The 13670-nt window shown below is 47.4% G+C and overlaps 1 protein-coding gene across 3 annotated transcripts in view; it reads left to right on the top strand.

The window, feature by feature from the left end:
• Positions 1-13045: 13045 nt before the first annotated feature.
• The window catches only part of LOC106595407 (casein kinase I), a 102037-nt gene continuing 101412 nt past the window's right edge, over positions 13046-13670 (top strand). For 2 of the 3 annotated variants that reach the window (XR_014392594.1, XM_045719611.2), the window contains exon 1: positions 13048-13570. Coding sequence is in view for 2 of the 3 variants with exons in the window: in XM_045719611.2 (XP_045575567.1) it covers positions 13495-13570 (76 nt within the window). In the remaining variant the exon portion in view is untranslated. Of the gene's footprint in view, positions 13571-13670 lie in introns of all 3 variants that reach the window. The other variant, XM_045719612.2, reaches the window with a different exon arrangement.

Raw genomic sequence — 13670 nt, 5'->3', positions numbered from 1 at the left:
TAGAGTGTGAGAGTGAATGGAAAAGTCAACAACAAGCTCAACAACTCCAACTGCAGTACTGTTGACATTACATATACGGATGGGCCTTGGACATCTGTCTGTCTGTGTGGTGTGGTGTGTGTGTGTGTGTGTGTGTGTGTGTGTGTGTGTGTGTGTGTGTGTGTGTGTGTGTGTGTGTGTGTGTGTGTGTGTGTGTCTGTGTGTGCATGTGCATATTGGCCATTGTTCCTGGCCCTGGATGGTGTGTCCTCAAGAAGGGGATCAGCATGAAATTCGATCACCTTGGTTACACCACACTCACTGATACTCTCTGATCGTACATTCTGATTGGCTATAAGGTAACCAATGCCTGAGGCCACTGCTGTAAGTATTCTAATTCCACGGGTATCTCACGGCCAAAGCCTTCTATCGCAGTACAAGACTGTCACATGGCTACTCAGCTTGGCTTGACACAGAGACATTACAAAGTTCTCTGTCAGTCACGTTGAATCCAATGCGCACTGGAAGCCTATTAGCACGCTGTACCAAAACAATACTCACTTCCTTGTAAACCGCCTGGAAGTACTGGCAGAACAAAACACACTGCATGCCAGGTAGAAATGTAGGATCTTAATTTGATCACTCTTTTGTTGATGATAATTTTTCTGCAACGCAGGACATGCAGATGAGCTTCATGATTGACATAAATTCGCAGAAAACCTGGTATAAAACCGGTTATATTAACAGTATTGCACTTTTCATGTAGCCTCATTTTGGCCAGCTAACAGCCTAACCATCAGTCAAGCAACATTTTGAAGTAAACGTTCAAATCCTGTTGTTGCAGGATTATTTTTGGCAATACTCTCTCTCCTTGTACAGTGTGAGTTGGATAGGTTGTTACAATGTATCTCCCTCTGATCTCCTCTGCAACTAGGCCAAACAAGTCAATTGAATGGACATTGTGTGATTTGAATGGACAAAGAAAAAGGAAAAAGAGAGGAACAGAGAGTTGCTTTAAATTCATACCTTGCGCAGGACTGACATATTCAATGTCTTTATGTCATATACTGCAATGTGCCTTAGTTCCTCAACAGCTTGTAAAGCCTTGCAGAAGGCAGCATGTTTCAATGTGCAAATCAGAACACTACCTTACAAAAATGTCCTCTTCTAAATGTGTACCTCAGAGAGCAGAGGACAAAAGGAGAAGTCTGAATCCACAGAGCAGGAAAATGAGTCTACACACTGGGGACCAGTTTAGCATATTCATTCAGTACAGTCATTACTTTACTACTGTCACGCCCTGACCTTAGAGATCCTTATTATTCTCTATATTTGGTTAGGTCAGGGTGTGACTCGGGTGGGAAAGTCTATGTTTTCTATTTCTTTGTTTTTGGCCGAGTGTGGTTCCCAATCAGAGGCAGCTGTCTATCGTTGTCTCTGATTGGGGATCATATATAAGTTGTCATTTCCCTTTTGGGTTTTTGTGGGATCTTATTTTCTGTTAAGTGTCTGTACCTGACAAAACTGCGCACTTTAGTTTTTGCCTTTTGGTATTTTGTTTGAGTGTTTTGTGAATAAAACAATCATGAACACTTTCCACGCTGCGCTTTGGTCCACTCTTCCTACCACCAACGAGAGCCGTTACAGAAGATCCCACCAAAAACGGATCAAGCAGTGTGGCTAGGATGAGTGGACATGGGAGGAAATAATTAATGGAGAAGGCCCTTGGACGTGGATTGGAGAGTATCGCCGTTCAAGGGAGGAGATGGAGGCAGCAAGAGATGAACGGCGACGATAAGAGGAATTAGAACAACGATAGAAGCCCGAGAGGCAGCTCCAAAACATTTTGGGGGGGGCACACGGGGAGATTGGCGGAGTCAGGGTTTAGACCTGAGCCAACTCCCCGTACTCACCGTGGGGAGCGTGTGACCAGTCAGGCACCGTGTTATGCGGTGATGGGCACTGTATCTCCAGTGCGTATTCACAGCCCGGTGCGCTCGATGCCGGCTCCTCGCACTTGCCTTGTGAAAGTGAGCATCCAGCCAGGACGGGTTGTGCCGGCTCAGCGCTCCTGGACTCCAGTACTCCTCCTCAGTCCAGGATATCCTGCGCCGGCTCTGCGCACTGTGTCTCCGGTGCGCCTTCACAGCCCAGTGCGTCCTGTGCCAGCGCCCCACATTTGCCGGGCGAAAGTAAGCATCCAGCCAGGACGGGTTGTGCCAGCTCTACGCTTGAGACCTCCAGTGCGCCTCCACGGCCCAGTGTATCCGGTGCCTGCTCCACGCACCAGGCTTCCAGTGCATCTCCCCAGTCCGGTGAGACCTGTTCCGGCTCCACGTACCAGGCCTCCAGTGGGTCTCCCCAGCCTGGTAAGCCCTGTGGCAGCTCCACGCACCAGGCTGCCAGTACGTCTCCTCAGTCCGGTGAGACCTGTTCCGGCTCCATGTACGATGATCCATGGTCTGAAGCCTCCAGTAATGATCCATGGCACGAAGCCTGCAGGGATGATCCATGGCCCGAAGCCTGTAGTGATGATCCATGGCACGAAGCCTCCAGTGATGATCCATGGCCCGGGGCCTCCAGTGATGATCCATGGCACGGAGCCTGCAGCGACGGTCCACGGTCCGGAGCTTCCGGCGTCAGTTCCCAGTCCAGAGCTTCCGGCGACAGTTCTCAGTCCGGAGCTTCCGGCGTCAGTTCCCAGTCCAGAGCTTCCGGCGACAGTTCCCAGTCCGGAGCTTCCGGCAACAGTTCCCAGTCCTGAGCTTCCGGCGTCAGTTCCCAGTCCAGAGCTTCCGGCAACAGTTCCCAGTCCAGAGCTTCCGGCGACAGTTCCCAGTCCCGAGCTTCAGCGATGATCCACGGTCCGGTTCCTCCGGCGACGATCCACAGTCCAGTTACACAAAAGACGAGGGATCAGCGGGCGGAGCGGGGGCTACGCTCCTAACCGGAGCCGCCACCAAGGGTAGATGCCCACCCGGACCCTCCCCTATAGGTTCAGGTTTGCGGCCGGGAGTCCGCACCTTTGGGGGGGGGGGGGGGGGGGGGGGGTGCTGTCACACCCTGACCTTAGAGAGACATTTTATTTCTCTATTTGGTTACGTCAGGGTGTGATGTGGGGTGGGCATTCTATGTTGTTTATTTCTTTGTTGTGACCGAGTATGGTTCCCAATCAGAGGCAGCTGTCTATCGTTGTCTCTGATTGGGAATCATACTTAGGCAGCCCTTTTTCCACCTGTGATTGTGGGATCTTGTTTTTGTGTAGCTGCCTGTGTGCAGCCCCAGAACGTCACGTTTAGTTTTTCTCCTGTTTTTGTTGTTTTGGTGAGATTCATCTTCATTAAAAGATGTGGAATTCCATGCACGCTGCGTCTTGGTTTATTTATGATCGGGAGTTTGAAGATAACGAACGTGACACTAAATTAATCCATATTGCTTTGTTCTCTAAATGCAGTAGACAATATATATCCTTTAGCCATGTGGTATGTACCTATACCTTCTATATGAACTCTGATTGGTCTGTGAATACAGGAAATAATCATGATGTAACCACCTTCTATATGAACTCTGATTGGTCTGTGGATACAGGAAATAATCATGAAGTGGGGATAATATTTGTGACATCACTACTGTGAATGGACTATAAGAAAATCCTCTAAAACAATGTGTCCAGCCTTCTGCTCCCTGTGTGTGTGTGTGTGTGTGTGTGTGTGTGTGTGTGTGTGTGTGTGTGTGTGTGTGTGTGTGTGTGTGTGTGTGTGTGTGTGTGTGTGTGTGTGTGTGTGTGTGTTCACAATTCATGTGCACATTTTCATTTTAATTAGGGAATTTTAATTGAATCATGGTTGTAATATCAAAGCGCTGTTCTAAACCCATTGTGTGTGTTGGCAGAGCCAGATTAAACAGACAGCAGCTGTACTCTCTGGGGATTATATCCTACCGTGTCCCAAATGGCACCTTATTCCCTGTATAGTGCACTACTTATGACCAGGGCCCATAGGGGCCTCTGGGCTCAGGTCAAGTTTAGTGCACTATACAGGGAATAGGTGGCATTTGGGACACAACCATATATCTGCTGGAGCAGAATGGATCCGGATGATCACTCTAAATTCACTTAGAGGGAAGGGAAAGCCGGGCCGGGAAGAACAGATGAAACAGTATCACATGCTGCCAGCTGTGGGTAATGGAACTGGAAGTTATTGCTATTGAAGTCCCCTGGCAGCCGTGGGTAATGGAACTGGAAGTTATTCCTATTGAAGTCCCCTGCCAGCTGTGGGTAATGGAACTGGAAGTTATTCCTATTGAAGTCCCCTGGCAGCCGTGGGTAATGGAACTGCAAGTTATTCCTATTGAAGTCCCCTGACAGCCGTGGGTAATGGAACTGCAAGTTATTCCTATTGAAGTCCCCTGACAGCCGTGGGTAATGGAACTGCAAGTTATTCCTATTGAAGTCCCCTGCCAGCTGTGGGTAATGGAACTGGAAGTTATTCCTATTGAAGTCCCCTGGCAGCCGTGGGTAATGGAACTGCAAGTCGTTGCTATTGAAGAGACCTGGCAGCCGTGGGTAATGGAACTGCAAGTTATTCCTATTGAAGTCCCCTGACAGCCGTGGGTAATGGAACTGCAAGTTATTCCTATTGAAGTCCCCTGGCAGCCGTGGGTAATGTAACTGGAAGTCATTCCTGTTGAAGTCCCCTGGCAGCCGTGGGTAATGTAACTGGAAGTCATTCCTGTTGAAGTCCCCTGACAGCCGTGGGTAATGTAACTGGAAGTCATTCCTATTGAAGTCCCCTGGCAGCCGTGGGTAATGTAACTGGAAGTCATTCCTATTGAAGTCCCCTGGCAGCCGTGGGTAATGGAACTGGAAGTCATTCCTATTGAAGTCCCCTGGCAGGCTTCAATAGGACGACAGGCAGGCAACACACACACTTTCACACGTGGTAGGAAGATCAGCTAAGGTGTGGTAGGTAGATCAGCTAAGGTGTGGTAGGTAGATCAACTAAGGTGTGGTAGGTAGATCAGCTAAGGTGTGGTAGGTAGATCAACTAAGATGTGGTAGGTAGATCAGCTAAGGTGTGGTAGGTAGACCAGCTAAGGTGTGGTAGGTAGACCAACTATGGTGTGGTAGGTAGACCAACTAAGGTGTGGTAGGTAGATCAGCTAAGGTGTGGTAGGAAGATCAGCTAAGGTGTGGTAGGTAGATCAGCTAAGGTGTGGTAGGTAGATCAACTAAGGTGTGGTAGGTAGATCAGCTAAGGTGTGGTAGGTAGATCAACGAAGGTGTGGTAGGTAGACCAGCTAGGTGTGGTAGGTAGATCAGCCAAGGTTTGGTAGGTAGACCAACTAAGGTGTGGTAGGTAGATCAGCTAAGGTGTGGTAGGTACATAAGCCACGGTGTGGTAGGTATATCAGGTAAGGTGTGGTAGGTAGATCAACTAAGGTGTGGTAGGTAGATCAACTAAGGTGTGGTAGGTATCTGAAGGGGATTCACAGACAATGTGTCAAATATAGATGTCATATTAACTCAGGTTTTACGCAACAGGCCAAGTCAACCAGTTTGAATACTTATAACACATCCTTTCCTTGAAGCGATCTCTGATCTGACATGGATGGATGGACGCAAGTTATGTTGACAAACCTCTCTCCCAGAATCACTGGGAGAGAACCACAGGAGAGAACCACAGGAGAGAACCACAGGAGAGAACCACTGGAGAGAACTACAGGAGAGAACTACAGGAGAGAACCACAGGAGAGAACCACAGGAGAGAACCACTGGAGAGAACTACAGGAGAGAACACTGGGAGAGAACCACTGGTGAGAACCACTGGAGAGAACCACTGGAGAGAACCACTGGGAGAGAACCACTGGGAGAGAATCACCTGAAGAGAATCACTGGAGAGAACCACTGGGAGAGAACCACTGGGAGAGAATCACCTGAAGAGAATCACTGGAGAGAACCACTGGGAGAGAATCACCTGAAGAGAATCACTGGAGAGAACCACTGGGAGAGAATCACCTGAAAAGAATCACTGGAGAGAACCACTGGGAGAGAATCACCTGAAGAGAATCACTGGAGAGAATCACTGGGAGAGAACCACTGGAGAGAACCACTGGGAGAGAATCATCTGAAGAGAATCACTGGAGAGAACCACTGGGAGAGAATCACCTGAAGAGAATCACTGGGAGAGAACCACTGGGAGAGAATCACTGGAGAGAATCACTGGGAGAGAACCACTGGGAGAGAATCACTGGAGAGAACCACTGGGAGAGAATCACCTGAAGAGAATCACTGGGAGAGAACCACTGGGAGAGAATCACTGGGAGAGAACCACTGGGAGAGAATCACTGGGAGAGAATCACTGGGAGAGAACCACTGGGAGAGAATCACTGGGAGAGAACCACTGGGAGAGAATCACCTGAAGAGAATCACTGGGAGAGAACCACTGGGAGAGAATCACTGGAGAGAATCACTGGGAGAGAACCACTGGGAGAGAATCACTGGAGAGAACCACTGGGAGAGAATCACTGGAGAGAACCACTGGGAGAGAACGACTGGGAGAGAACCACTGGGAGAGAACGACTGGGAGAGAACCACTGGGAGAGAACGACTGGGAGAGAACCACTGGGAGAGAACCACTGGGAGAGAACGACTGGGAGAGAACCACTGGGAGAGAACCACTGGGAGAGAACGACTGGGAGAGAACCACTGGGAGAGAACCACTGGGAGAGAATCACTGGAGAGAACCACTGGGAGAGAACCACTGGGAGAGAATCACCTGAAGAGAATCACTGGAGAGAACCACTGGGAGAGAATCACCTGAAGAGAATCACTGGAGAGAACCACTGGGAGAGAATCACCTGAAGAGAATCACTGGAGAGAACCACTGGGAGAGAATCACCTGAAGAGAATCACTGGAGAGAACCACTGGGAGAGAATCACCTGAAGAGAATCACTGGAGAGAACCACTGGGAGAGAACCACTGGGAGAGAATCACCTGAAGAGAATCACTGGAGAGAACCACTGGGAGAGAATCACCTGAAGAGAATCACTGGAGAGAACCACTGGGAGAGAATCACCTGAAGAGAATCACTGGAGAGAATCACCTGAAGAGAATCACCTGAAGAGAATCACTGGAGAGAATCACCTGAAGAGAATCACTGGAGAGAATCACTGGGAGAGAATCACTGGAGAGAACCACTGGGAGAGAACCACTGGGAGAGAACCACTGGGAGAGGACGACTGGGAGAGAACCACTGGGAGAGAACGACTGGGAGAGAACCACTGGGAGAGAACCACTGGGAGAGAACGACTGGGAGAGAACCACTGGGAGAGAACCACTGGGAGAGGACGACTGGGAGAGAACCACTGGGAGAGAATCACTGGGAGAGGACCACTGGGAGAGAACGACTAGGAGAGAACCACTGGAGACAATCACTGGAGAGAATCACTGGAGAGAATCACTGAGGACAGGGGAGAATGACCATCTACTTCCAAGCATGATTTGTCTTATTTGATTAAACCTGTTGTTCTCCCCCTGATTTGGTTTGGGGTCTGTTATTAAAGAATAACATCAACTGCTAACAGCAGGATGACTCATAACAGCCCAGTCCTCATGCCTGGCTGGTTGTGTGAAACCTCGCTCGCTCACTGACTGAGACATTTGAATCTCCTCAGTGACATCTGTCCCAAATGGCACCCTAGTCCCAAACCCTATACACTACCCTTATGGGCTCTGGTCAAAACCAGTGTACTACATATAGAATAGGGTGCCATTTGAGTTTGATTGAGCGGTTGATTTACCCAGCATGCCCTGGTCTTCAAAGTGTCGCAGCCTGGAGGGGTGAGCTGAGTCATTTCTCTGGCGATGTCACGGCTACGTCATGACAACATGTCCTGACAGATAGTTCCTACACCAGATGGACTGACAGATTCATGTCTTATCACAGTACGGATGACTGTGAACTGTTACTTGAATAACATAGACGTCATGATAGGACAGTAGTAGGGGAGATAAGTGGGGTTGTTTACGCCCACTCCCTCCTTTCCTCATTCCTTTTGACACCTCTCGATGCCCCTTCCTAGAAGCCATGATTGTAATAAGTCAATCATTGGATAAGTGGAGTGATAAGTGGAGTTTATGCCTCTTGGTTTCCACCCAGTTATGTCAGAACTAACAGAGGGCATTGATCATGTGTGTTATGAGAGGTCCCATGTGGCGGTGGGTGGTTCTCTGCTACTAACTGAGCGGCTGTGAAATGAGACTATTAACTTGCTGGTTGTATTCCTGAGCAGGCAAAGCAGGGTGGAGAAGGGTATTGACAGAGAGGGCTGAGAGATATTACTAACAACTAGGTGCAGCAGGAAACTTTCTGTGTAAATATTTAGTATAGTTTGTACTTTTCCATGAGGGCAGATGAGGGCAGATGAGGGCAGATGAGGGCAGGTGAGGGCAGATGAGGGCAGATGAGGGCAGGTGAGGGCAGGTGAGGGCAGATGAGGGCAGGTGAGGGCAGATGAGGGCAGGTGAGGGCAGATGAGGGCAGATGAGGGCAGGTGAGGGCAGGTGAGGGCAGATGAGGGCAGATGAGGGCAGATGAGGGCAGATGAGGGCAGGTGAGGGCAGGTGAGGGCAGATGAGGGCAGGTGAGGGCAGATGAGGGCAGATGAGGGCAGATGAGGGCAGGTGAGGGCAGGTGAGGGCAGATGAGGGCAGGTGAGGGCAGATGAGGGCAGGTGAGGGCAGATGAGGGCAGGTGAGGGCAGGTGAGGGCAGATGAGGGCAGATGAGGGCAGATGAGGGCAGGTGAGGGCAGATGAGGGCAGGTGAGGGCAGATGAGGGCAGGTGAGGGCAGGTGAGGGCAGGTGAGGGCAGATGAGGGCAGATGAGGGCATATAAAATCAAATAAAATGTTATTTGTCAAATGCTTAATAAACAACTTAGACTAACTGTAGACTAACAGTGAAATATTTCCTTACGGGTCCTTCCCAACAATGCAGAGAGACAAATAGAGAATTAATAACACAAGGAATTAATACACAATGAGTCATGATAACTTGGCTATATACACGGGGTACCAGTACCAAGCCGTAGATATCTACCAAGAGGTAGATGTGTACATATAGGCAGGGATAAAGTGAGTAGACAACAGGATAGAGAGTAAACAGTAGCAGCAGCATATGTGATGAGTCAAAAGGGGCAATGCAGATTTTTTTTCATTTAACTTGGCAAGTCAGTTAAGAACAAATTGTTATTTACAACAACTGTCTACCCTGGGCCAATTGTGCACCGCCCTATGGGACCCCCAATCACAGGCAGGTGTGAGACAGCCTGGATTTCAACCAGGGAATGTAGTGACGCCTCTTGCACTGAGATGCAGTGCCTTAAACCGCTGTGCCACTCGGGAGCCATTAGTTAACTATTTAACTAACTACTTAGCAGTCTTATGATTTATGGATAGAAGCTGTTCAGGGTCCTGTTGGTTCCTGACTTGGTGCATCGGTACCACTTGCTGTGCTGTAGCAGAGAGAACAGTCTATGACTTGGGGATAGAAGCTGTTCAGGGTCCTGTTGGTTCCTGACTTGGTGCATCGGTACCGCTTGCTGTGCTGTAGCAGAGAGAACAGTCTATGACTTGGGGGACCGTCTTCAACAACAACCGTGTATGTAGACTGGTAGATATGATATCTATGTGTACCTGGGTCATCACTTTCAGACAATTGGAGAATGCTATTTGGTATTTTATTAGGATCCCCATTAGCTGTTGCGAAAGCAGCAGCTACTCTTCCTGGGGTTCCACACAAAACATGAAACATGACATAATACAGAACATAATACAGAACATTAATAGACAAGAACAGCTCAAGGACAGAACTACATGAAAAAAAAAACATTTATTTTTATTTTATTTCACCTTTATTTAACCAGGTAGGCTAGTTGAGAACAAGATCTCATTTGCAACTACGACCTGGCCAAGATAAAACATAGCAGTTCGACACATACAACAACACAGAGTTACACATGGAATAAACAAAACATACAGTCAATAATACAGTAGAACAAAAGAAAACAAAAAGTCTATATACAGTGAGTGTAAATGAGGTAAGTTAAGGCAATAAATAGGCCAGGGTGGTGAAGTAATTACAATATAGCAATTAAACACTGGAATGGTAGATGTGCAGAAGATGAATGTGCAAGTAGAGATACTGGGGTGCAAAGGAGCAAGATAAATAAATAAATACAGTATGGGGATGAGGTAGGTAGATAGATAGGCTGTTTACAGATGGGCTATGTACAGGTGCAGTGATCTGTGAGCTGCTCTGACAGCTGGTGCTTAAAGCTAGTGAGGGAGATATGAGTCTCCAGCTTCAGAGATTTTTTTTATTCTAAGTCAGAGCCGTCCAGAGTAGTGATGCTGGACGGGCGGGCAGGTGCGGGCAGTGATCGATTGAATAGCATGCATTTAGTTTTACTAGCGTTTAAGAGCAGTTGGAGGCCACGGAAGAAGAGTTGTATGGCATCTTGGTGGAAAATGTTATCGTTAGCGATGGAGATTTCAGGGATTTTGGTGGTTTTCCTAAGCCAGGATTCAGACACGGCTAAGACATCCGGGTTGGCAGAGTGTGCTAAAGCAGTGAGTAAAACAAACTTAGGGAGTAGGCTTCTAATGTTAACATGCATGAAACCAAGGCTTTTACGGTTACAGAAGTCAACAAATGAGAGCACCTGGGGAGTGGGAGTGGAGCTAGGCACTGCTGCGCCTGGATTAACCTCTACATCACCAGAGGAACAGAGGAGAAGTAGGATAAGGGTGCGGCTAAAGGCTATACGAACTGGCCGTCTAGCACGTTCGGAACAGAGAGTAAAAGGAGCAGGTTTCTGGGCACGATAGTATAGATTCAAGGCATAGTGTACAGACAAAGGTAAGGTAGGATGTGAGTACATTGGAGGTAAACCTAGGCATTGAGTAATGATGAGAGAGATATAGTCTCTAGAGACGTTTAAACCAGGTGATGTCATCGCATATGTAGGAGGTGGAACAACATGGTTGGTTAAGGCATATTGAGCAGGGCTAGAGGCTCTACAGTGAAATAAGACAGTAATCACTAACCAGGACAGTAATGGACGAGGCATATTGATATTAGAGAGAGGCATGCGTAGCCAAGTGAACATATGGGTCCAGTGAGTGGTTGGGCTGACTGGGGACACGGCGATTCAGACAGTTAGCAGGCCGATGCCTACAAGCTAACAGTTAGTAGGCCGGGGCTAAACAAGCTAGCAGTTAGCAGACCGGGGCTGGCAAGCTAGCAGTTAGCAGACCGGGGCAGGCAAGCTAGCAGTTAGCAGACCGGGGCTAGCAGTTAGCAGACCGAGGCAGGAAAGCTAGCAGTTAGCAGACCGGGGCAAGCAAGCTAGCAGTTAACAGACCGGGGCTAGCAAGTTAGCCTTTGGGGGACGTCGCAATGGGGGTAAGTCTGTTTTTGCCTCTTCGTGCGGTGACGTCGATAGACCAGTCGTGGAATTAGTAGAGTTCCAAGTAGCTCTAGGTAGCTAGCAGGCCACGGTTAGCAGAATGGGCCTTCAGCGGATATCGCGCCTGAGGGGCCTGTTGGAATCCTCGGGCAGATTATGTCGGTATTCCAGTCGTAGAGGATCGGCGGGGTTCCGTGCCCTGTACCGGCAGTAGAAGGGGTCCGGATATTGTAGCCCAGGAGTGGGCTTCGGTGGTAGCACAGGACCCCTACCTAGCTTCAGGCTAATTGGTGCTTGCTCCGGGATGGAAACGCTAGCCAGGAGTAGTCACCAGGGATTGCGGTTAGCTAGTTGCGAAGATCCAGATGAAAATGTTCAGAGTTTGCGGTAGGAATCCGGGGATATGGGGGGAAAAAAAGTAAAAAAATAATAGGTCCGTTATCCTCTGGTTTGAGTCACGTTGTTCGAACTGGCGAGAGCTTTCCAAGCTAAAGGTTAGCTGATGACCGCTAGCAATGGTTTGCTGACTGGTAGCTGGTAGGTAGTTAGCTGGTTAGCCTCATTTGAGGGATTCCAGATCCGAAGTAAATAGAAATACTTTAGGAAAAAAAACTGATCCACGCCACATTGGGTGAGGCGGGTTGCAGGAGAGTATTTAGAAGTTGAGGTTTAGGAAAATATTTTTAAAAGATATGCGAAGAAAAATATGTAAAAAGATATATACAAGGGACACGACAGGACAAAGACAAAGACGTCTGACTGCTACGCCATCTTGGATGGCGTGTAGCCTAAATGACGTGTAGCCTAAATGACAGTGAGTGTGAGACCAATTTGTGTTTCCTTTGTAACATTTTTTTGTGTGTTTCTTATTTTGTAAAACTTCTCTTGAACCAGGAAGTGTTGCTGTGTGGAACAGGCTGACAGGATGTTGTTATTAAAGTGATGCTGTAGTGGTTTATGCCTTTCCTGTTTTAACCAGATACACAGGCTGGGGGTTACATACAAGGTGTGCGTCCCAAATGACACCACATTCTATATAGTACATTACTTTTGACCTAAAGTAGTGCACTATTTAGACTAGGATAGGGTTCCATTAGGGTTACACACACAGGGAATCCGGTTTCACCTGGTTTTACAGGCCATCTCTCCGTTTCCTTGTCATCCCATGCCTAAAGACACACACAGACTCCCTGATTGATCAATATGTCCTTTTTAATGTTTACAAAGAGGTGAGATTGAGATTTTATGTTTTAAATTATATATTTATCTTATTTCCTATGTAGGCCTACTATTACACAATGTCAATTAATTAAATAAATAAAAATAACTGTAGATTGATGTGTGTCTCAATATACTGTGCAATAATTTCATCTCAACATAAAAGCTTGTTGTAGAGGTTATTAAAAGCAACAAACACGCTGTGAACATGACAGTTAGATACATGTCATGCTGGACAAAGGAAATTGATTCAACCCTGTTTTTTGTTGTTATTGTGTCAAGGCAAGCCCTTCCCAGCCCCAGCTCCCCTCCCCCATGCCAGATATTTGCCATGGCCAGCCGTTGCTAAGGGAAGTGACGACACCGACGTACGACAGATTGCTGAACGGCGAGAAGTCGCATATTATGGAAAAAGACAGACGCAGAGACAGTGGTGAAAGAACATAGCAAAATACAAGGGCAACGTCTTCAAAATCCATCTTCATCTTCGGAAAAGCAAGTTGGGATGATATCGAAAATAGCAAGAGCATAAACTACACACGTTAACCTTCAAAACAAACCCAATATTATGATTTTATGACATTAGGATTGTTTTAAAACGAGAGGTGAAAGATAGTTTGTTGGATTGTAGCTAGGGACAGTGTTACTATATCCGGATAGATAGATAGAGAGAGACTACGGGAAGCAGAAAGAGAGAGAAAAATAAACCGTTTCTGGAAATAATTTTGTCTTAAAAAAAATATTTGGACTGAAACTTTCTTGGACTTTTGCCTGAAACATTTTTTGTGGATTTTGAGCTAGCTTGCTAGCTATACATTCTCAATCATGGAATTGAGAGTGGGAAACCGATACAGACTGGGCAGAAAAATTGGAAGTGGATCGTTTGGAGATATTTATTTGGGTAAGTTTCTAATATAAAACAGTTAATAGTATTTATTTTCTCATCTGTTATTTTAGCATTTTTTTATAGCAAGCTTACATGGCATTTGCTAGCTGGCTAA

Source organism: Salmo salar, chromosome 06 (assembly GCF_965601325.2).
Source record: "Salmo salar chromosome 06, fSalSal1, whole genome shotgun sequence".
NCBI classification, from domain to species: Eukaryota; Metazoa; Chordata; class Actinopteri; order Salmoniformes; family Salmonidae; genus Salmo; species Salmo salar.
Note: the sequence above shows the minus strand (reverse complement) of the source record. Positions and strands in the feature narration are given on the sequence as shown.